The sequence below is a fragment of the Brassica rapa genome, chromosome A09 (genome assembly GCF_000309985.2).
Source record: "Brassica rapa cultivar Chiifu-401-42 chromosome A09, CAAS_Brap_v3.01, whole genome shotgun sequence".
Taxonomy (NCBI): domain Eukaryota; kingdom Viridiplantae; phylum Streptophyta; class Magnoliopsida; order Brassicales; family Brassicaceae; genus Brassica; species Brassica rapa.
In genome coordinates this window covers 20,321,773-20,346,293 of record NC_024803.2, presented here as the reverse complement: position 1 = coordinate 20,346,293, position 24,521 = coordinate 20,321,773, and the positions used below count along the sequence as shown (strand labels likewise).

The 24,521-nt window shown below is 38.1% G+C and overlaps 2 protein-coding genes and 1 long non-coding RNA gene across 4 annotated transcripts; 2 read left to right on the top strand and 1 right to left on the bottom strand.

The window, feature by feature from the left end:
* The first annotated feature begins 996 nt into the window (after positions 1–996).
* LOC117128582 lies at positions 997–4,721 on the top strand. Its single transcript, XM_033281309.1, has 2 exons — positions 997–1,914; positions 2,039–4,721. The coding sequence occupies exons 1-2, from the start codon at positions 1,042–1,044 to the stop codon at positions 2,507–2,509; spliced, it is 1,344 nt and encodes a 447-aa protein (XP_033137200.1). The 5' UTR covers positions 997–1,041; the 3' UTR covers positions 2,510–4,721.
* Positions 4,005–12,655, bottom strand: LOC117128581 (titin-like). 2 transcript variants are annotated; one of them, XM_033281308.1, is made up of 5 exons: positions 10,871–12,655; positions 9,539–10,384; positions 5,802–9,286; positions 4,478–5,720; positions 4,005–4,407 (listed from the first exon to the last, which is right to left on the bottom strand). In XM_033281308.1, exons 2-3 carry the CDS (start codon positions 10,382–10,384, stop codon positions 7,595–7,597), a joined length of 2,538 nt encoding a protein of 845 aa, XP_033137199.1. In that variant the 5' UTR covers positions 10,871–12,655; the 3' UTR covers positions 4,005–4,407; positions 4,478–5,720; positions 5,802–7,594. The 2 variants fall into 2 exon arrangements, with proteins under 2 accessions (XP_033137199.1, XP_033137198.1); XM_033281307.1 differs by having other exon boundaries at positions 4,005–5,720.
* A 509-nt stretch (positions 12,656–13,164) lies between these two features.
* On the top strand, positions 13,165–16,319 carry LOC117128587. The gene is made up of 2 exons (XR_004451953.1): positions 13,165–13,388; positions 13,431–16,319. It is a non-coding gene; the product is annotated as an uncharacterized LOC117128587 (long non-coding RNA).
* The last annotated feature ends 8,202 nt before the right edge of the window (positions 16,320–24,521 follow it).

Genomic DNA, 24,521 nt, shown 5'->3' with positions numbered 1-24,521 from the left:
ACTCGACAATTGCAATGTTTTCTAAGCTTAAAGAAAAGCGAACAACTACGTCTCTGTGTGGAGATTACAGAGAAAAAGGATGACAGCTCAGACGTAGAAGCTTCAGAAGAAGAAGCTTCAGAAGAAGACGCTTCAGAAGAAGAAGCTTTAGAAGAAGAAGCTTTAGAAGTTGAGTCTATAGAGAATGGGAGTTACGATGGTTGCAGTTTGGAGGATGAACAAGATGAAATTGAGAATGACTGCTTTAGTAACGTTGAAATACACGACGTAGCCGGAGAAGATGAAATAGGCAAAGAAAACGAAGAAGATGATGAATTTGAAAGTCGATTTGATATGTTCGATGACTCGGACGGTGCGTCATCTGAAGATGATAACTTCAGCACATACGGTGAGTCTCCTATCGAAGAAGACGAAGATTCACCAACGCTACCTTCCAAGAAGAGATATCAGAACTTCTTGATGAGCGAATCTAAAGGGAATCTGGAGGTTTTGAAGTTGGAGATGTCGTCGTTAGACCTTGCGGTAGGACAACGATACTTGACTAAAAAGCATTTGAAGAGACGACTGAAACTTTTTAAAGTGAGGCATCAATTTGATTTTGATGTAGAAATATCAAACCTGACAACATACGTTGTTAAGTGTTGGGTTGATGGATGTACATGGAGAGTTCGTGCATCTACCGAAGGATTGTCCCCGCAGTTTTATATTCGTATTTACGACTCGGATCATGCATGTTCTGTAATTGAGCGTTCTAATCGATCTCGAAATGCAACACCGGATATTTTAGGAGAGTTGTACAAGAACTTTCTCGGCGACGTTGGTCCGGCCGTTCGCCCTGAGAGTGTCGGAATAGCTATCACTAAGCAGTTTGGTGTAAAGGTAATTATGTTACAACGGCTGAGTTATGGTAGAGTATAGGCTGGGTTATTTTATGTTAGAAATGGCTGAGTTACAAAACTATGGTTGAGTTATGTTTACGTTGTGACCGTCTTAATGATATGATGTGGCTGAGTTATGTAAATTGGTTTTTCATGTGAGCAGATGGAATATTGGAAATCACACCGGACGCTTAAATGTGCAAGGGAAATCGATGAGGGCACACCTGAGTGTGGTTTTGAACTCTTGCCTTCTTACTTATACATGATAAGAAGGGCAAATCCGAATACAGTTACGCGTCTTCAAATCGATGAGCTTGGAAGATTCATGTATGTGTTTCTTGCGTTTGGTGCGAGCGTTAATGGGTTTCCTTTCATGCGCAAAGTTGTTGTCGTCGACGGTACGTTTCTTAATGGTAAATATAAAGGGACGCTACTCACAGCACTAGCTCAGGATGGTAACTTTCAGATTTTTCCAATAGCCTTCGCAGTGGTTGACACTGAAAATGATGATTCGTGGAATTGGTTTTTTACGCAACTAAAAGTGTTGATTCCTGACCAGGAGGGTCTTGCGATAATATCAGATAGGCATAACTCGATAGGGAAAGCAATTACAAATGTGTATCCGTTAGCTGCTCGTGGAATATGCACCTATCATTTTTATAAAAACATATTGGGACGGTACAAAGGAAAAGATGTATTTCGGCTGGTGAAGAAAGCGGCGAGATGTTTTAGAATGTCTGACTTTGATATGATTTTCGTGGAGATTGAAGCACTTAATCCTGATCTCCACGGCTACCTCGAAAGAGCTGATGTCAGACTGTGGACACGTGTTTATTTCCCGGACGAGAGGTACAATTTGATGACTACAAACATAGCGGAATCAATGAACAGAGCATTATCGCATGCTAGAGGTCTTAACATTGTTCGAATATTGGAATCGATACGGGTTATGATGACCAGATGGTTTGCTGAACGAAGAGTGGATGCCAGATCGCAGTCAACCACACTCACGCGCGGTGTGGAGAAACTATTACAAGTAAGTCAGTCGTAACAGTAAAATAAGTCAGTCTTTAAATCTAATAAGTCAGTCGTTATATTGCATAAGCCAGCTTTATAAATAATAAGTAAGCCATTTCACGAATATTGGGTTTTGTTAATAGGGACGTGTAAGTGCCTCCCGGGATTGGACGGTTCAAAGGATTGATGACCATCACACTGAAGTTAAATATGGCGCTGCTGGCGAGTCTTTGAATGTTGTTAATTTGGTTGAGCGAAAGTGCACATGTCGGCGTTTCGATGTCGAGAAAATACCATGTGTACACGCAATCGCAGCTGCAGAGGAAAGAAATGTTTCTCGTATATCACTGTGCAGTCCTTACTATAAAAGCACTTATTTAGCTAGAGCATACGCTGAATCGGTCATGCCGGTTGACTCAGCGCTACCTGTTCCAGATAACGTGGCTAACGTACAGTGCTTTCCACCGTTTATTCGTCAACAACCGGGAAGACCTAAAAAAAATAGGATGAAATCTGCTTTAGAAGTTGTACTTGCAAACAAACGTCCTAGGAAAGAGCACATATGTTCTCGTTGCAGTCAAAGTGGAAATAATGCGAGAACTTGTCCGATATAAGCAATTGCTTTTCATGTTGTTTTGTAATACGGCTGGGTTTTGTGTTGTAATACGGCTGGGTTTTGTGTTGTAATACGGCTGGGTTTTATTTTCATTGATTTGCACAACGGCTGGATTATTAATTGTAATACGGCTGGGTTTTGTGTTGTAATACGGCTGGGTTTGTTGTAATGTTTTATGACGGCTGCGTTAATGTTTTTCAAATTTTATATTGTGGTTGGGTTTTTATTTTCATTGATTTGCACTACGGCTGGATTATTACTTGACCAATATAAGCAAGTCTTGTATTGGCATTTTCGGGGACTAGCCCGCTTCCCATTACTCAAGAGAGACACAGACATCGAAAAACGAAATGTCCGTACTTAATTGCCCTACGTTACGTAATAGCCCCTACGTAATTATTGATTTTAAAGTGGAATACGAAAGTAGCGAATTAAATTAAGAGAAATTAATCTTTATTGGCTGAGATAATGTTACTCACACGCCTAATAATTGTCGTGATTTCTAATGTCAGCTCTTTTATTCAAACGCAGTTGAAAAAAACTTCCCCGCTAGAAACACGAAACGTCGCGAAGTCAACTAAGGCTGAGTTATTGTAATACACGGCTGAGTTATGGATTAAATTCCCGCTCAAAATAAGAAATAAGAAACGCCGCGATACGAAACTACCACCGTTAACTGCAGATAAATAAGGTACTTCTCAAACAATTACACATCTTCAACTCTCTATGTTTTACACAACTGTCCTCTCAGAGAAAATGGAATATTTCCCTCTGCTTGAATTGCCTGAAGATCTTCAGGCAATGGTGGTTGAACGTGTGGCCCATAACTCCTTCCAAGATCTCTACCGCCTCAGAGCATCGTCCAGATCGATGAAGGCGTTAGCAGAGATGCGTAGGGTATATCATTATTTCGATGTGTTATCCTTTCCCTGGGGTCTCATTATGCCATCTCAGTTGTTGAAAACTTGCTACGCTGAGAACAATCCAAGCACAATTTATGTAAAGGGTGTACAGTTTTTCTACTCATACGATGAGCAAGATTATGGCCTTTCTCTCATCAAGCATGCAGCAGATGCAGGATATGAGCGTGCAGTGTATACACACGCTATGACTCAAGCAATCTTTTACGGTGATGCGCAGTATTTTCGGAGAATTCCAAGAGCAACTGTTGACAGGGTCGGGAAACTTGTTCGAGATGCGAAATGGGGATGGGGTTTGTGGCATACTGACGAGTTCCGTCAAATTAAGGCCATGTTCACTTCTACTTATGTTCCGTCCTTCTACCTTTGCCAATGTGCAAATGTTGTGGACCGACAATGTCTCTGCCTATGGCACATTGATGTGACTAAGGACGACAACATGTGTGAGCGCTGTTTCTGGATCAAAGAGATTTCCTTGTTCTTTCGTGATTTTGAACCGATAAGCCTGTTTAGGGACACAAGTAACTGGTGAAGATGTCTCTGCATCAGAATCTTATCTTTTTATGTTTTTTCCTATGCCATTATGTATGTCGAACAAAAAAATTATATATTCTGTTTTTATGGCTGACTTATTTTCTTATGGCTGAGTTATTTTCATCTTATGGCTGACTTATTTTCATCTTATGGCTGAGTTATTTTCATCTTATGGCTGACTTATTTTCATCTTATGGCTGAGTTATTTTCATCTTATGGCTGAGTTATTTTCATCTTATGGCTGACTTATTTTCATCTTATGGCTGAGTTATTCTCATTTATTCATCAAACACTTCATCTTTTCCGCTTTACCGAGTTCTTTCTCCAACCGACCAACGTCTACTCTCAGATCTGATATGCCTTTGGTCATGTCACTCATCATCGATTTCATATCTTCTACCTCTTCCACCAAGCACTCGTCCGCCCATTTGAATAAATGTCTCTGATTTCACCAACATGCCCAGCTCTTAGTATCACATTGACAGTATAATGAATAAAATTAAAAATCAAACCTTAATATATCCTTTGCGACAGCAATAGTACAGTCTTCCTGGATTAGCCCGTGATGCAGATGTACATAATTCAGCGGGTTCACCACACCAACACTGTTTCGGCGTTCCTCTTTCCACATGCCGGCGGTGAAAGTAAGTGTTACCAGACACAGATGATGAAGAAGACATTTTCTTTGAATGAAAGAGAAATTGGTGTGAAAGACAAAGTTAAAACAATAGTGGTAGTAATATAAAATCATTTTTTTTTTAAATTCAAATAAAGAGGAATAATTTAAATTAATAAACTATTAAATGCCTCGATATTAGGTTTGAGCCGTATTTTTCCACACACTTGATGCACTTTAATTATTACAGAACTCAATCAAATCAAGAAATACGAAAGATTCTTTATTATTTTATCAAACACTTAAGTTGAATTCGTATTACGGCTGTGTTAAACCTCGATATTAGGTTTGAGCCGTATCCGATACATGCGTGCTAGCCGTATAATAATGAGTCTCGATATTCTCAATGACGATGGAATTTCTCGCACGTATAATAATAAGAGAATAAAGGACTCTAATAATGGTCTCGATTATGTAATGGCGGCCATAATAATACATTGAAAATAGCGTTAACTATGGCTTTGTATTTTTACAATATAAGGCTGAGTTATTAGTATCTTAATTCGTATTACAATTTTTACAATATTAGTATCTTAATTCGCAAACAATTCCGGCTGAGTTAAACAACTTTATAAAACCTTAACGGCTGAGTTAAACAACTTTGTAGAAACTTAACGACTGAGTTAAACAACTTTATAGAAACTTAATGGCTGAGTTAAACAACTTTATAAAAACTTAACAGCTGAGTTAAACAACTTTATAGAAACTTAACGGCTGAGTTAAACAACTTTATAGAAACTTAACGGCTGAGTTAAACAACTTAATAGAAACTTAATGGCTGAGTTAAACAACTTTATATAAACTTAACGGCTGAGTTAAACAACTTTACAAAACCTTGACGGCTGAATACAAACAAAAACAACAAATCAATTTCTAACACCAAAATTATCAGGACCAAATTCTTCAAACATGTGGACAAGATCACGCCAAACTCTAGTTAGCATCCACGCAGGCTTCTCACCCCCATGTGCCCACCTCCTCTTCAAGAGGCGCATCTGACAACGAAACACCGTTCTGGCCACCAGATTAAAATTTGTCCAAACTTGAAAATTATATCTTCGTGCCCACGTGCGTTTGCGCTACAACAAAAAACAAATTTCCAAATGTAAGTGCTGTTATTATGTCTAATATCAAAAACAATTCAAAGATGTTGTCCTTACAGCGAGTTGAAGAAACCAGCGTTCCTTAAAATGATCGGGAATGGCGCGCCATGTCGGCCAATCATGAACCCATCCTTCTGCTAAAATCGACGGGATGGCCAGGGAGAGATCGCTTAGAAATTTAAACCAGATTACGCTGGTTTGGTCAAGCAAGACACCCGGGCCAGGGTATAGAACGGGAAGGTTTTCACGATTTTCAGAGTTTAGTATCTCATTGACTCTGTTCTCTAACCTTTCTGAATAACCAGGAACAATCATAACTTTGTAAGGCGATATAGAGATATTGTTTAGGTTTTCTAGTGAGATAAGGCGAGAAGGTGCAAGAGAAGGGGGCTATATATAGGGGAAGTATAGAACATCAAAGGTCGCGAGATAAAATATCTAAAATTTTCGCGCCATATGTAAATATTAACTTACACTAACAGGCTGAGTTATTAAAACCTTTACGGCTGATTTGTTGTTTGCCGTTTAGGGTATAGGGTTTAGTTATTTAGGGTTTGGGTTCCGAATAAGATTGTTTAGGGTTATGATTTATGATGTACGAACCACAAGATATGATAAATATCACAAATTCATAATAAATAACACAATAACAGTTTACGTGTTTTGAATCATGCTCACACCTCATATCACTGCCTAGAGTTTTAGGTACTCGTAAGAGACAACATATACCTCAAGATTATAATCGATTCCAAACTCGTATAGTCAACAAAGATCATGCTCACACATTGAGTTATTATTAATTATTTTGATAATTGGACTTTATATATAACATTCGAATGAAAAATTATTAATTATTTTGATTCTAGGGTATGTTTGAGGTATGACTGAGTTATCAATGAGTACTGGCTGAGTATTACTAATCGATACAACTGAGTTATTACAGCAGTTTTCGTTTTTAGGGACTATTTGGGGTTTGCCTTAGTTACTCATCTATGACAGGGCTGGGTTATAAAAACGAAAAGACTGACATATAATATCCAAAGTCAAATAGTTAACATAACAACAAACACAGGTTCACAAACAAACACAGTTTCATTTTGACAACAAATTGTTCATTCCAACATTTCCTCCTTCCTCGAGGATATCTGCTGCCATCTTCATCCGTAACCCTTGAATATTACTATCGTTTATGCCATCAAAAGATACACCAAGTGCTAGACACTCCACAAACTTCAACGAATAAACCCCACAATCACCTGACAAGTTGTTTTGTGGAATGTATCTTTTGCTCCTCCGTCTGAATGCGAACCTCTTCCTAGAATGCTTTCGGAGATCGGCAGGAATAAGCTCATTCAACATCCAGGGAAGCATCTCCAGTAGAGGTCTAAAAGCATTTAGCATTTTTTGCTCACTTTCGGGTGTTGACTCTCCATAGATTGGATCGTAGCAATCTATCTTCTCCTTGATCAGATCCACGTGAAACGCCACCCAGTGATTACCGCCGGTTTGAAGACATCCGTACACGTGATCCACATCTGCATACCACTTCAAGTTTGTTGTAAATTCTTCGGGGAATCTCCCGTTTACCAACGCTTCATAACCACTGTCTTTGAACTTGAACGAAGCAGGTTTCATCCTGAACTGCCTGTAATCGTAAGCCCAAGAACTTAACAACCAAGGGTCTATGAAACCAATCCGCTTGGACCAGAATGGAGTGGGATCTCGCATGGACCTTTGTATGAGGACGTTCATATACGCAGCGATATGCTAGACAAAGAAAAATAATAAGTCAGCCGTAATATAATGAATTAAATATATAAGTCAGCCTTTATAGAATATATAAGTCAGCCTTAATAAAGACTTACATTATCAAACACCCATCCATATTCTTTGTCAGGCCACGGTCTTTCATGCATGAGTATGCTGTAGAAGTCACTCTCATGATCAGCTAAGAGTTCTTCTGGTTTATCTTTAGGTGCTGGTGGTTGGGGTGGAATTGCCTTAATGTGTTGCTTCAGTTTTTCCAGTCGCGCCGGATCAACAGGTGCGCAAGGGTCGTATATTGCTGATGAAGGCGTAATGTTCTTCCTCATGCAAGTCGTCTGTCCATTTTCTCCAATGTACGGAAAAACTGGTGCTGAATCAAGGTTCGTCAATGAAAACCCTTGTGGAGATAACTTAACTGATTTCTCCCGAAATTTCTTTATCACGGAAGATCTAATCAATTCAGCTGGCTCGACATCAGACTTCGCCGCCAATGCGTTATCTTCCGCAAGAACTTCGTCGTTCGTCACAACACATTCCTCAGACCGCTGTAACTCAGCCTCTTCTTCTTTCTTCTTCTTCGGTAACTCAGCCTCTTTTTCCTTCTTTTTTTTCGGTAACTCAGCCTCGTCTTCCTTCTTTTTCTTCTGTAACCCAGCCTCTTGTTTCTTTTGTAACTCAGCCGCTTTTCTCTTCTGTTTCTTCTCCTCGTTCTCTTTTTTCTTAGCCTCTTGCTTCTCCTTCCTCTTCAACGCAGCCTCTGCCCGCTGTGCTTTTTTCTTATCCTCGATAGCCTCATCCTTTACAGTAACAGTACGCTTGGCCTTGCCCCGTAAGCCGCGTCCATAGGCTGGAACGTTGGCATCCTTACCATCCTTAGCATCCTTAGTAATCTTTGCAGGAGAAACACTGATGAAATCAATTTCATTAAAATCATCAGCCAAAATCCTTCTCACCACTGTATCCTTCTCAAGCTCCGAATTCTTCTTTGCAGGGGTCTCAGCTAACGCTGGACTTTTGACTGACTTCTGCTGTTTCTGCTGCGCCGGCACCGGACTTTTGACAGCCTTCTCCTTCCGCTGCGGCGGCACCGGACTTTTGACAGCCTTCTCTTTCTGCCGCGGCGGCTCTGGACTTTTGACAGGCTTTTTCTGCTGCTGCGGTTCTGTCACTGGAGTTTTTACAGACTTCTCCTCCTGGGCCTGCGGTTTTACCACTGGACTTTTGTCCGACTTTTCCGGTGGCGACCTCCTACGAGGTGATGATGTCACCGATAAAGATTTTTCTACGCCGGCGGAGGAGAGTTTAGCATCGTTGTCGGGAATTTTCCTTTCCCCCAAAACTTTCAGACTCTGCTGCACTACAGCTTTCACCACGTTATCTAGGGTCTTCTCGTCCATCACTGGCCGGTTCCGGTCAAAATCGTAAGCGTCAAATTTTGCTGAAATATTCTGCAGAGCACTCACAAGATTCGTCAGAGTCGCTTTGTCCAATACAGCTTCCTCCTCGCTAGAACCCTTTCTCGTTTCAGCAGCTTCTTTCTTCTGCTTCTTTGTTGATGGCTCAGCTTCTGATGAAACTCCCTTCGTTTTCTTCTTCTTCTTCTTCTCATTCCCCTTCCCCTGCTCATCCCTCTGTACTTCCCAGAAACCTTTCACGTATCTACCTGCGTGTATGTCTTCTACCAACCTAACGAGTTGTGGGTCGTCAGGTTCATCCGACCATACAGGAAACATCTCTTCAATTGACTCCTTCATAACCATTCTCCTCAAACGGACCTGCAACACCAGTTTATCATAAACTCAGCCATCAAATAACACAAAACCAAGCCATCAAATAAATTAATTCGGTCACAATATAAAATAAACTCAGCCATCAAATAACACAAAACCAAGCCATCAAATAAATTAATTCGGTCACAATATAAAATAAACTCAGCCATCAAATAGACTAATTCGGCAACAATATAAAATAAACTCAACCATTAAGTAGCTGTTAACTCAGTCGTATAAGTAGCAGTTAAACATTACCTCGCCATGATCTTTGATTTCGTCAGACAAGACAGTATCAAAACTTGAACGTGTACGCCTTCCACCCCATCGCAAAAGAGGAACGTCTTCATTGTTGACCACTCTCCCAAACTTCTCACCGAAACAGACGATGGACTCATACGCCCAAACCAATAAAACGTCCTTCATGCTGCTTACTGTGTATGACTTTCCATCTGGAGACAGTGTTTTCAGAGAGTCAACAAGAACTTCGTATGCAGTCCGACCCGATGGATACGACCTCATGGCTTCATCGTCGAATACCCTTATTGCACTTTGAAAGGGTATCCTTGAATTGTGATGCAAACAGTACAGTCCCATGGCTTGAAGAAATAACATCCCCAACCACTTACGCTTTTCAAAACTCCAACCAGGACAGAACTCTAATGCTGCCTTCAGCTCATCATACTTGGGTCCCATCCCAAGCGGCACCTTCAACTCCTCCCAAAATTCTTTGTATTGATCAGGTTCAAAACTTTCTGTTGGCAATGGATCTGTGTTTAACCCAGTGATCTCACCAAACTCGAGCAAGCTAAACCTGATAACATCATCAACCACAACAGACCATATCTCCTTTTTATGCACTCGCAGCTGTCTACATAGCAGATAGTGTACGGTCCTACCAGACCAAATGCTTTCGCGTGAAAGTAGACTAGCAACTACTCCAATGGGAGAGTTCACCAGTTCTTCCCACACATCGAGTCCTATTGTTTCTTTAATGTGGGGGAAATGTCCTGCACGGAAATTATGATTGATATCTTTACCTTCTAGGTTAGAAGGGTAAAGTCTTGGAGGGTAATCACGTGGTTCGACTTGACTAACATCCATCTGATCATATAACACAACAATAAATCAGCCACAATATAAAAATAACACAGCCATATCATAATATTAAAATATATTAGGTCATATATATAACTCAGCCATAACATAATAATTACTCAGTTATAACATAACCATAACTCAGCCATAACATAATAATTACTCAGTTATAACATAACATTAACTCAGCCATAACATAATAATTACCCAGTTATAACATAACCATAACTCAGCCACAACAAAAAGCCCTAATTCAGACACAACAAAAGCCTAGACAATCACATATCTCAGCCGCAACATAACCCTAACTCAGACACAACAAAATCCTCGACAAACCCATAGCACAGTCAACATAACCCTAACTCAGTCGCAACAAAAACCTCGACACACCCATATCACAGCCTCAACCAAAACACAAACAATCTCAGTCGCAATATATAACTGACCCACAAACTCAACCAAAATACAATATATAACGTCGCGACATCTTACCGGAAAAGATGAACTCGTTGATGAGAATGCGGTGAAGGCGATTTCGTACAGACGACGGTTTCTAAAAACTCCGACGAGACAGAGTTCAACGACAGAGAGTTATAGAGAGTTCAACGACAGAGAGTTAGAGAGAGTTCGACGAAGTAAAGAACAATGTCGACGAGGGTTTCGAAGGGTGAGAGGATTTCGGTTTGCGGTTCCTTCTTCGACACAACACAGTTCTTCGTGTTCTTTTCTTTTCTTTTTTTTGACAAAACCGTATGTATGATAGTGATAGTGATAGAGACGGTTTGGTTTCAGAAAATAACTGATGTGATGTGGATTTTTAATAACTGATGTGGCTTTGATCTTTAAAATTAGTTTCAGAAAATAAACATAACAAAAGCCCCTTATTGTAAATTACTAGGAAAGAGAAAACATTCTAGTAATAAAACAAAGATGTACAACATTCTAGTAATAAACCATAAAATGTGTAACATTCTAGTAATTTTCTCTAATATTTATGAGCTCTGCCATTTTCCTAGGAAACACACACTTTTTTGCTTTCTACTTTTCACAGCAAACAACACCTAGGATTTTTAGTAGACTTAGAGAGAAGATCCAAGACTCTTTCAGAGATTTGTATAGGAACTCCAGTATTTCTAACCTTGATCTATTTATGCATTTTATTCAGTTTATGCTTATGAATTGGTTTGATATGTCTGAGTCATTCTCTTGTTAGATTTAGGGTTCAAATAGGTTAAGAAGGATTAGCCCAAAATATAGAATTGCTAAGGTGATAAATATCCTTCAAAGAATGGTGGTTAATGCATGTGTTCTAGAGTAGCTAACTAGAACCTTGAACTTAGGATTGTGAACAACTAGGACGGTAAGTTCTTCAACAGAACTAATTCCTTTGAGCTAGTATTGCAAGAAACAAGTGGAAGCTGATTTAGACAATACTAGTGAACCTATCAATCAACTCTCTAACGCATGTCTAAGAGAACATCAATCGATGGTCTTACCATAATATCGATCGACATTCAATCCGTATCAACAAACGACAACTTAGATATTGGATTTAGTCAATACATAAGAATCACATGCGAAAGCTGGATATCTTTACACTAGAAGTCGAGTTCTAGGATTGACAACCTAAATATTATATACTTCTATAATCCCAATTACCTGAACTGAAATCCTAAATCTAATACTTTCTAATAACTGTTTACAAAACCTCAAACCAATCGACTGAACAACTACCTTGTTCACCTTACAATTTACTGTTTTCATTACTTATCTAGCTTAATCACAAATTGTTTAGATATATTGTGTGCCCTAGCTCCTTGTGGATTAGATTCCTAAGTACTACAATTGAACCTCTTATTTGAGAGAGTAAATCACTCCCTAGGGTAATTTGAGTGATATCAGACTCATTCTCGTTCAAAATTGCAAGTGGGCCTTTGCCGTGTTTAAGCCTTTTCGGGCCATTTTTTGACTAAAACGTTTTTACAATTTCCTTCTAAGAAATCGCCTTCATTACGACGTTGGTTTAATGAAATAGTGGAGACCAATCGCATAGCCAATATAACTATGGTGTTTAAGTTAACTGTTATTGTTTTATACGATTGATTTGAACTAATGTGAGAAAATAAATCTTTGTTAATTTTATCGTAAAGCTTCAATGGTAACTCCGGCCTAGATGAAACAAAAGACAGTTTGATCCAATTTCGAAGGTGAGAGTTCATGAGAGTGAGACGAGAGTCCTGATTTAACTCGCCCGATGGCGTGTTGGATGTGGTCGATCCAACTAGCCATTGGGCGAGTTGGGTGAAATCCATCCAGATGCAGCACAACTCTCATAGGGATAGCCAAGCCAAGCTATCCATCCGCGGAGATGCAGCAATATTCAGGGTGAAACGCTCAGATGCTCCTAATGAGGCAAAATTCATTATGTCATACTCTTACTTATTCTCACATACTCTTGTCTTTCTGATACTCTTCATATGGATGGGCAATGTCGAAAGTGCTCCTCTTTACATAACCAATCAAAATCAAGAAAAATCAGTGTCTTAATTTATTCGGGGTATATATTTTTTTAATTCTTTCTCTCTCCGGTGGTGGCGTTTCCAGTTGCTTTCTCTCTCTCTCTCTCCTCCGTTTCTTGGTTTCGCGTTTTTTTGGCGAGAGAGCAAATCAGCGATTCCAAATCTGCGGCTTGGATGCTGAATCATCGAGTAGCAGGGCCGGAGCAATTGATCCCCAAGCTAGGTCAAATTTTATTCACGTAAAGCAGTATTTTGGTCTGTATCAAAGATAGTAGATAGATTTCATATTTGGATCAATTGAATCGAATTAGGAAGGAATGGGAAAGTATGGATTGTATGTATGTTAGGGGAGTGGATAATCAACAACTAGAAGGGAATGTTGGGAATCAAAGCTGCGAATTTTGAATCTTGTTAGGATATTATCGGAAACGGCTATAGTAGAAAAGTGTAAATAGGTGAAACTTTACTCCGTAACAAAAACGTGTAACAAGGTATAACTTAGTATAACTTCAATAGCGTAACTGTCTAACTAGGTTTAACTTTGAATGGTTATTTTTTTTTTGTACAACAGACAATGGGTTATTTTTCTACAAACATACACTTCGACAATGATGAACATTATACGAAATCTGGAGATGATTATGAATGGATTCCAAGTGAGGGTCATTTGTATGCTATATCCGTTAAGACATCATCATTGGATGAGATCACTTATTCGTTTTTGAAGGAGAGGATATGCAAGAAGATGACCCATTTTCCGTGTACGAAGAGTCTGAAACTGAGTTACATTCCACTGGTAGTAGAACCTAAGAGACAAACATGTATTTTGGATGATGAAGATGTGTTTGTGTATTTGACATTAGTGGATAAACAGGAAAGAAGAAGTATTTTGCATGTAGAGGTCATTGAAGAAATGGAAATAGTTCCAATAACGGAGCAACAATCAAGAGTTGAGAAAGAAAGCTCATATGGTGGGAACTATAGTGAGCTTGTGATTGGGTTACCATAAATTGAAGGTAATTCGGGTGCACTCACTCTGTTTACTCCTATTGAAGAAGCAGAACAATATCTAGAGGGGATTGAGCAGGTGGAGAATGTTGTCAAAGATTTAATTGATAGAGGATCACAACAAACAAATTTTGAAATCAGTATCGTGAACTCGGATAAGAGTCAATATGTGGTGAAATGTCGGGGAGCGAATAAAGGTTGTAAATGGGTTGTCAGAGCTACGAGGATAAGGAATTCTGAAGCGTCCTCGATTAGAACATATATAAAGATGCATTCATGGTCTCGTGCAACTTCAAGTACTGGAATCATAAGGAAAGCTACACCAAGATATGTTGCAGCTGTAGTGCATAGTGATTATCCGGAACTATTTGATACACCAACTCCAAAAACCCTGGTTGGACTGGTGCAAAGGAGATTGGGTGTCGAAGTGTCGTATGTGACGGTTTGGAGAGGAAAAAAACAAGCTGTTGAGGATATGCGCAGTAGTCCTGAGGAATGATACAATAAAGTGCCTTCTTATTTGTATATGTTAGAGAAAGTGAACCCGGATTCAAAAACAAGTTTGTTATTGGATGGAGAAAAAAGGTTCAAATACCTATTTTTGCGTTGGGAGCTTCCATTGAAGGGTTTCAGTACATGAAAAAAGTCATCACTGTGGATGCAACTTTTCTGAAGATTGTTCAGGGTGGTGTTTTAATTATTGCCATGGCTCAGGATCCAAACCGTCACCATTATCCTATAGGTTTTAGTGTCGTTGATGGGGAGAAAAATAAAAGTTGGAACTGGCTTTTCACAACGTTGAAAACTGTTATACCGGATTCGAATGAATTGGTGTTTGTTTCAGACAGAAATACAAGTCTGATAAAAGCCGTTGCTGAAGTGTATCTGATGGCTAAACATGGTATTGTATCTGGCATCTATCACACAACGTGAAACTTCATTTCAAACATGGGAGGGACGAGGTTGCACTACAATTCAGGAAAATTGCACAAGTTTATTGATAGACTATGTATTTGACCCATTTTCATCCATAGTTTATAGGTGTTTTTACTAATAATTATATTATTGTAGAGTCTATTTATTATATTTACTAGAGCCGGGGTCCGCGCTTCGTGCGGATAATATATTTTATTAAAGTAAATTTTATATTTTTGTAGTTTTAAGTATCAGATATTGGAAGTTAAGTTTTGTTCGTTGTAGAATTAACCATAGAGTTTTTGTTTGAATGCGATGCGGTGATCAGTTTCTGTTTTCTAAACAATAGTAAGTTTGAAAAATATATGGTTATTTGCATTGAAGTGCAAATTTTAAAACAGTTGACTAGTGTCGGTTTCCGTCTTGTGGTTTGATCCCATGTGGAGGTATGCCATCAGGCTTAGGATAGCAGTTTATTCCTCTTTTGAAAGCGTTGTATGATATCTATGTCATTGTCAAAGTAAAATCGCGATCGTGGTGTGGTTGTGAGTGATAGTTTCCCTGAAAACTGAAATATTTGTAAGCATTTAATTAGATATAAACTTTATATGTTTAGTTGATTACCTTCATGTAACCTTGGAATGATACTTGTGATGATTACGATTTGGTTTTTCCTGGTAGATATGCGATTTAACTCCCTGAAATTAGCCGCCTCATTGTCCCATATAGTTAGACGGACCAATTTGGATCTACAAAAAATTATTGTATTATATATTTATTGCTTAACGCAATCCAATGATGATTTTTGTATCTGTGTTGTGGTTATATAAATCACTTCCTTGGATGAGGCATATGCGGCCAACAACATCTGTGAGAATAATTTGTTTTTAGCGACAAAAATAGAGAATTTATTTGTATGTGTGATAGGTATGGTTTTTTTTTGACATGGGAGGAAGTTGGTTGCACTTTCTAAGCTGATCAACTGGGGATAGCGTTGGGGCCGGAAAATGTATGAAGGAATCAGTGAAATGTTTCCTTGAATCAGTGTTATAATTGTTGTCTCATTGATATTGATTATGTATGGTTGAACGGTAAGCATGTACCGTCGGTTATTCGGAAGAAGATTAAAATATCTAATGTGATAAATTTTCCCTTCCTTGAACCGTTGGTACATTGTGTCAGACGTAGAAATAGGCACCCGCCCTTCCATTTTTTGTTCATGTTGAGTGCTTAAAAGCAATTATTTGAAATGTTGTTGGAATAATTAAAAGTAAGTATTTTTTAGACAAACCTAGATGTCAAGATAAATGAAAGTTCTTCCTAGGAAAGCATTTTTATTTGTGTGATTTGTGATGGGCCACATCCTAATGATCCTAGCAATAATTGGTTGCGGTCCGAGGTTGTCGCTCCACTTGTTGTGAACTTCGGCTAGAATTACAAAAATATAAATTGAAAACAAAAATAGAGAAAAATTGAAATTAAAAAAATCAACTAAAAAATTATTAAAAAAATTGTATTTTGAAAACGTATAATCTAAGATTATTAATTAATTATTTTTTATTTTTTAATGTTTTTTAATATTTTTTAATTAAATTTTATATATATCTAGAGTATAAGGGTCATTTTACCTATTAAATGAAACATTTTGGTCATTCTATCAAAACTTTCTTTTATTATCACATTTTTTTGGTTTGTTCTTAAAACATATTATAAACAAATAAAATGTAATAATATATGGAAATAAGATTTTGGTTGTATAGGGTTTTCGAGTTTTTGGTGGTGCCAGAAAATAATTGGTCATTGTGACTTTAATCGTTTTAAAATATAAAATAAGTTTTAAAATATGCAATTTAGGCCTGGGCATTCGGAGTCCCAATCGGGTTTCGGTTTTATCCAATCGGGTTTTGGTTTTTCGGGTTTATCAAAATCAGCCCCATTCGGATTATATGAAAGTTCGGTTCGGGACCGGTTCGGGTTCTATCGGGTTCGGATCGGGGTTAGTAAATCTTCAAAGAACCGGTACAACCCAATATACTTTCGGGTTCGGGTCCCAATAGGTTTTTCGGTTTAAAAGTACCTGATTTTACCTATTTTATAACCAAAACATGAGTAAAATTGGTTCTTCAGTTTTAAAATACTTGATTTGTACCTATTTTGTAACCAAAACTTAAGTAAAATCGATTCAAAAATAAGGAACATCAACCGTGATCATTCAAAATTAAACGAAAAGTAAACATATTTACTGATAAAAAAAACCAAATAAATAAAAGCATAAAACGAAAATCAAGTTCTCATGAAATGAAAAACATTGTTTAACGGAAAAAAATCAAAATCTAAATACTTAAATATTCAACGGCCATCTTTAAACATCAACCTTCATGTAATAGAACCACCAATATTCATCTAATAGATAAGTATTTTAGATGTTCAATATTTCTTAGTGTATTTTGGATACATATTAGGAATCGAGATTATGTTTGGTACAAGGTCTTTTCGAGGTTTTGAGTGTTTCGGGTTCTATCGGATATCCATTTAGATTCGGGTTCGGTTCGGATAATACCCATAACCCAAAATACCATAAAACAAGATCCATTCGGTATTTACATCGGGTTCGGATCGGTTCGGATTTATTTTTATCGGATCGGATTCGGTTCGGGTTTTCGGGTTCGGTTTATTTGCCCAGCCCTAATGCAATTAATATATGTTTTTTTGTATGGTTTAAAACTAATAAGATGTAAATAATGAAGAATAGATTAAAACTAAATATATATATATAACCAAATTTATGATAAACATGGTCAAACGGTTCATAATTTGTATGTTAAATTAAAAAAAAACATCTTCTAGATAAAATGAACATCTACATTTGTATTTGTGCATTAAATAAAAAAGGAAAATAATATGAAAAGCTTCTTTGCAAACAATAGAGTGCATTAACAACTTGTATATAGAGCTTTGGATAAATAATTAATATTTCAATAATAATAATGTTTTCATTCAAAAATGATAATATTTAAGTTGAAGATGAGATGAAGAGGAAGAGAATCACGATGAGATGGAGTCAGTGATTAAGGTTAGGGTGAGGATGAGTGATCTTTAGTTTTTAGAGATTATATGTTTTAGGGCTTTTAGTATATGAGTAATAAAGGGTTAGGGCTTTTAGTATCTGAGTAATAATGGGCTGTTAAAATGGAATGCTGAGAATTGTTAAAATTGGCTCCGAAATTTAGTAATAATGGGCTGCGAAGGTTAGTCTTTCAAGCCTCAGGATGACATGGCAGATTGGTTGGTTCTCAATTTTTTTGCCCATGTGGCACCTCTAAAAATGCTCCAATTTAGCTCCTTTTATATAGTGGGATAAGATCAGGAATGTTTTGGAGATAAGTGATGATTTTGAAAAATTTTAGAGATATTTGGAGCAAGCACCCGAGATGACCATTGAAATCGACAATCGGTCGATATTGGAGAGCTAGAATCAATCGATACACAAGTCATGGTGTCGATCGATAGCGAAGCGCGCAGGAAGCCCGTTTGGTCACAGCCGACTTGAAGCCCAAGATTTCACTATTTACAAGATTGCCCCTGACGAGTTTTAACCTAATTATATAAGCTTTGCTGCAATGTTAGGGGCAGATTGTTCTTTCTTTGTGCTTTATTTGTGTTTCATTGTTTTATTGATAGATATGAGAGAAGATCCAAAGTTATACTTTATGATTGGAACTCCATTTATATTTATTTTATTTATTATATGAAGTTTTTATACTTAACTATTGTTATTAATTTCTTAGCCATGTCTGAGTAGTTCTATTGTTAGATTTTAGGGTTAAATAAGTTGGGAGGGATTAGCCTCAACTATAGATTGCTGAGTTGTGAAAATCATCTTTAGAATTGTTCATTAATGTCTGTTTCTAGATTAGCTACCTAGAACTTGCCCTAGGATTGATTGATAAAAGCCATAGCTAATTCTCATCCTGAAAACATTCTAATAGAGCTATGTTTCTTGCTATGAGCAAGGCTAGAGCTGATCTAGTGCGCTTAGTAAGCATTAATTTAACTTGCACATAAAGCTTGACTAGAGCGAGTCGATCGATATCATACTTGAATAATCGATCGACGGTGCAAAAGGTGTATCGATCGATACACCCATTGGAATATCGATCAACACTTTCTATAGATCAATATAACAAGAGTTGAGATCATAGATCTAGTTAATAGTCAACAAGTCAATGCTCACAAAGGCCGAAAGACTTGTTGATCAAATAGTTGAGCTTTACATTATCATGCATGCAATTCATTAAGCATCTAAAGGATTATAATTCCAAATTTGCTGAAAAAAAGACCCTAAGTCTAACTATTTCCTTTTTAAGCACCAAAACCCCAAAACTTGCTATTGAACAAATACTTGTACAATATGAAACTGCAATTTACTTTCAAAACTCTTAAGACATCTTGCTTAACAAATCATATTATAATCTCTAGGTTCCTTATCTCCCTGTGATTTCGATTCCTAAGTACTACAACTTGACCTCTTATTTGAGAGAGTATAAATCACTCCTTAGGGTAATTTTAAGTGGTATCAAATTTGGCGTCGTTGCCGGGGAGCTTTGATCGCTTATTTTCTAATTTTTGTTAAGTAGTCTGACAGAAAAAAAAATTCTTGGATTTTCAGGTACATGCCCAACAATACCAGAAGCAACAGGGAATGACAAATTATATTCTCACCAGATCCCGCAAGTTTGGAACGCACGATCCGTAAGGAAGCGCGCTCCCTATCGACCGACAACAACACTTCTTTGTCACTCAATTCTGGTCAACCACCGTCGACCCTGACACCAGTCCCGTCGACAGATTCTCGCTCACCCCTATCGATCGACAACACAAACCTTCCGTCGATCGATAACCTTCACCCGACATCGATCGACATTCCAACTCGGACATCGATCGATACTGAACCGCGAGCAATGGTTGCACCTTTGATACTTGTTTGGGACAACAATGGAGACCTGCATGACCAGGAGGGTCATTTGCGTAATGTAGCAGGTCAGAGAATAGATGCTCAGGGGGCTGCAATCCATGAGCCTGACCTACAACCGTCCAGATCGCTACTACAAGTACTACCTTACCCGTAGATGAGACTGCGCAACCCAGGACGTTGGCTGACTACAACCTTCCAGATTGCTACTACACAAACAGATCAGCCATCCTTCGTCCTACCATTGAGAGGGATTTTGAGCTGAAAGCGCAGTACTACACACTTGTGGGCAGTTACCCTACCATGGACTATCCCACGAGCATCCTATGGACCATCTGGAGAGGTTCGAGGATCTGATTTCTGCTATGAGAGTCAAGGGAGTCTCTGAAGACTACCTATTATGCAAGCTTTTCAGGTTTTCACTTGCTGGAGAAGCTAGCATTGGCTCAAATAGTTACAACCAGGATCTCTTATGTCCTGGAGCAAAATCAAGAATGAATTCTTATGCAATTTATTTGATGAGGCGCGTGCTGAAGACTGGGTCTGCAGGTGGAGCCTTCACAGGAATTATTCACTTTTGTGGATTGTTCCCAGCAGAGCTCAGGAGGAATTGTGAGAGACCTAGAGGTGCAGATTGGCAATGCCCTAGTTTCAGTTGATTTCCATGTCTTGGACATCAAGTTAAACTGGAACTCTTCTCTACTACTTGGGAGAGCTTTCTTGTCAACCGTGGGAGCAATGTGCAACTTCAAACCAATCAGATGTGTCTAACACTCATCGATCCTAATGCCCACTACGACCCTATCCCAGTCAAGAAGCCACAGACGATCTTCAGAAGAACCAATGATGTCGGAATCATTGCAGCTTGCCACTGTGGAGATGACTACGAAACTGAATATTCAGTGTCGATCGAGACTCACATAGCAATATCGACCGACAGTGGTAACCATAAATCTACCGACATACCACATGGCGAATCGGTCGATAGTAATCCGGATGAGTGGGAGAATGACTATTACAACCCCACTATTGACGCTTACACCAGACAAAATATGCATACAGACGAGTATGATGAGGACTTCGAGGAGGAACGAGCCATTGCGTACAGAGCCATCCTTGATGAGGAAGATAAACTCTTACACCATTCCTGTTGGAAAAGGACTGCACCATCGATCGACAGGACGAGCTGGCCATCGATCGACACTCAACCTCAACAACAATACCAAAAGCGAGCATCGACCGACACTGCTTACTAGAAATTGATCGACACTGATTTTAACCGTGTGCGAGACGGAGACTACTCGATTGGTAGTTGGGAATATGAACACCACCACGAGAGATTTGCAGTAAAAACAGTAATCTACACACCAGGAGCAGATAAACTACAAGATAGCTTCACAGACGAGGAAATGCTCAACATGCAAAAGCGCGATGATACAGATCAGATTCGAGCAAAAGCTGCCTGGGAAAGAACTCGTTTCAGCGAATCGATCGACCCTCGTCACCAGAAATCGATCGATAAACTCCCTCAACAATCGATCGACAACATCAACACCACATCGATCGACAACCGTTCAATACCGAAAACCACTGTAAGCAAAAAAGATAAATTAGATAACCAGTATCTAACTCAAGACGAATTTGGTATTTTCAGGGACCCTAATGGCTTCGCAAAAGCAATAGACCGCCGCACGCTACACGTATCTCGAGAAGATATCGCAGATATCCTTCAGACAGCCAATGGAGCAGATAATCTGTTCATGCATCAACGCAACAACAGCGAACATAAGACTATAAAGGAGTTCTATGATGCAGCTGGTGGCATATAAAACAGCTTCCAACAACAATCTCGCAATACAACCCATCCATCAATCAACATAGACGTCCCAACGATCACCAGACAGCAATAATTCAACAGAAGAGCTTTTGACCTTTCTGGTAACATGAAATTTTACTGGGAAGAGAAATATGAATATGGAGTCTATAGAGATGATCGCGAAATTGCCAGAGATCTAGATGGACGCACCATTCCTGTTCACAACAAGGATATCAGAAGAATTCTGGAAAGAGCTTTAAGAGATGAGCCAGCATACATATGTCTTCCTAAACATGCTAGCCAATTCACACAGACAAAGTTGGTACCAGAGATTCACACTAAGGATGAGATCAACGAGATGTTCTATGGAGTCTGTGGGGAACATGATAGGAACAAAGAAGCCTTCCAGATGAAGCTTTATGGTGTCTACTATCCATTGAATGATAGTATAAGTTGGCTAACTTCTTGCATGGAGGAGATGAAGAAGGACATAGTCAGAATTCAGAACGCAACTGGCAATGTTAGACCTCCATCGATCGACAGAAGACGACCCCAATCGATCGATAGCAGACAATCACAATCACGCATTGATCGACAATCACCATCGCTCGACAATCACCATCGCTCGAATGCCTAGGGACTTGTGTTCGTTGAACATGGAACCGGACATACTTGAGGGAAACGATTTCAAACCTCCAAAGAAGTTTCTGTCCAAACTTTTCATTCACTGAATTTTCCATGAATTTTAAATCCTTTGTATATGATTTATTCCCTTTGGATACAGGTACAATGGATTTGAGGACAAATCCTTTTGAAAAGGGAGGGAATGATGTGCCGCATTCCACGGATCATTACATGGAACCAGCTCAGCATGGAGTTCAGGACGTTCTGAACATTTCAACCGAGGTTCATGTTTTTCACCATACCAGACTTGACTTGGATCATGCCAGACTTGACAAGGATCATGCCAGACTTGACTTGGATCATGAGGTTTCACAAAATGATCGAGACTTCTCACTTTTGGCTCGATTGGCTCGTACTGCATGTACCGACGACCGTGCTGATGATTTCTCTACCTTGTTCGATCCGATCATTGACTTTTCCTTTGGAAATTTCTCTAAGGCAAGGATCCTTAAGCTATCAGAAGACTTTGGCTTTGTTGGAAAGCAACTTGTCCAATCAGAACATCCCGCGGCCCTTGCTGATCGTCCCGCCTATGTGCTGATCCTTACCGCTTTGGACTTTGCCGGTTCGGATGCATCTGGACAGAAGCCGAACGGTCACTTTGACTAGTCTTCTCTCTTTATTTCCGTGTAATAATTAGATCTAGATCTAGATCTACTTTTCTATTTAATTCCTAGATCTACAAAACTCTATAAGTATGTAAACTCTTCATTTGGAATAATGAATCGATTTTGTCTAATGTTTTGAGTTAAATTCTTTTTTCTCGTTTAAAGAACTTGTTCTTAGTTTCTTGGTGAGTCATATCCAAGCAAACACTTCTCTTTTTCGTTGGTCTTGTGAGTCATATCAACCAACGGATCAAGATCTTCATTTGGTGGACTTGTGAGTCATATCAAGCACCATCTGAATCCGGGAATATCAAAGGCCACTCCGCAACTTTTGTGGGACCAAATCCATCCAGTTCTCCATCTGGAGTTCATATCCAAATCTGATCCATTCGAGTGAGCCGATCTTAGGGTCCTTCACATGTGTGGCCTAATTAAAAAAAAACGATACCCCAAAAAATAACTTGTACCTAAATGGATATCCAATGTTCATGCCTAACTGATTTTATAAACTGATAAAAATGACTATTTCAATATGTTTGGCTCAATTAAGTGAAATAGAAAAAAAATATTTAGTTAAATAGTTATATGGAGTGAAAAATTAAGTGACAAAAAATGTAATACATTTTTATTATTTTGATTGAAGTTATTATTTTATTCACAAAAACATGTCTTTCAATTATATTTTTGGCTACATAATTTTACACTGATTGAAACTAAAATTAAAAAAAAAAAAAGCTTTAGTAAAACAAACGAAACCGAACGTTTAACCATATGCAAAACCAACTTATTTTACTTAGTTTGATTTTATAATTAGCATAAAGTTAATGTTGATTAACTAATAAATAAAAATTTGTACTATTATTATTATGGTAATATAATTAGTGATGTGATGCATTGATAAATTAATATAATTAATGAAATTGTTAAACTGAACGAAATATAAAAAAGATAATTAATGTATTTATATTATTGAAATTACTAAAAAAAAGCACTATACTTCTTTTTATTATGTTTTCCATATATCCAAATAATTCTTATTTATAGTGATATCTATGTTTTCAAACATATCAAAATGTACTTTAGTTTTAATAATACATATGTTATTTTCTTTCACTTGATCGTAGGGCCACTTTATTTTTATTTGTGGTTTAAACCTCTAAATCTACTGGTCGGTACTGGTAACAATTATATGGAAGAATGTGGAATAGCATATGCACATAATTTATATTCAGAAAAAGGAGATATTTAGTGGCCACCGCATGATCCTTGAGGATAATAGAAATCTGTAGTTAACTATAGAAAATATAATGCCCTTTTTCAAAAAAGAAAAAAAAAACTATAGAAAATGTAATCGTAATCGTAGTGTAATCCACGAGGAAATATTCTCAAAGATAAATGTCCATACTTATACGTCAAGTTGGTTTTGGGTTTTATCAACACATAGGTAAAAAGTAAAAGCTAACGATAAACACAGTTTAAGCAATAGGAACCTAAAATAGAAATTGTAAGGTCGATTCATATAAGACTATTTTCTTGGAGTTCTTAGTTACCGAAAGTGTCGCATCCCGATTCTCTGAAAACCTGGATGTTTTTTTTTATTTTTTATTTTAGTTAACATCTT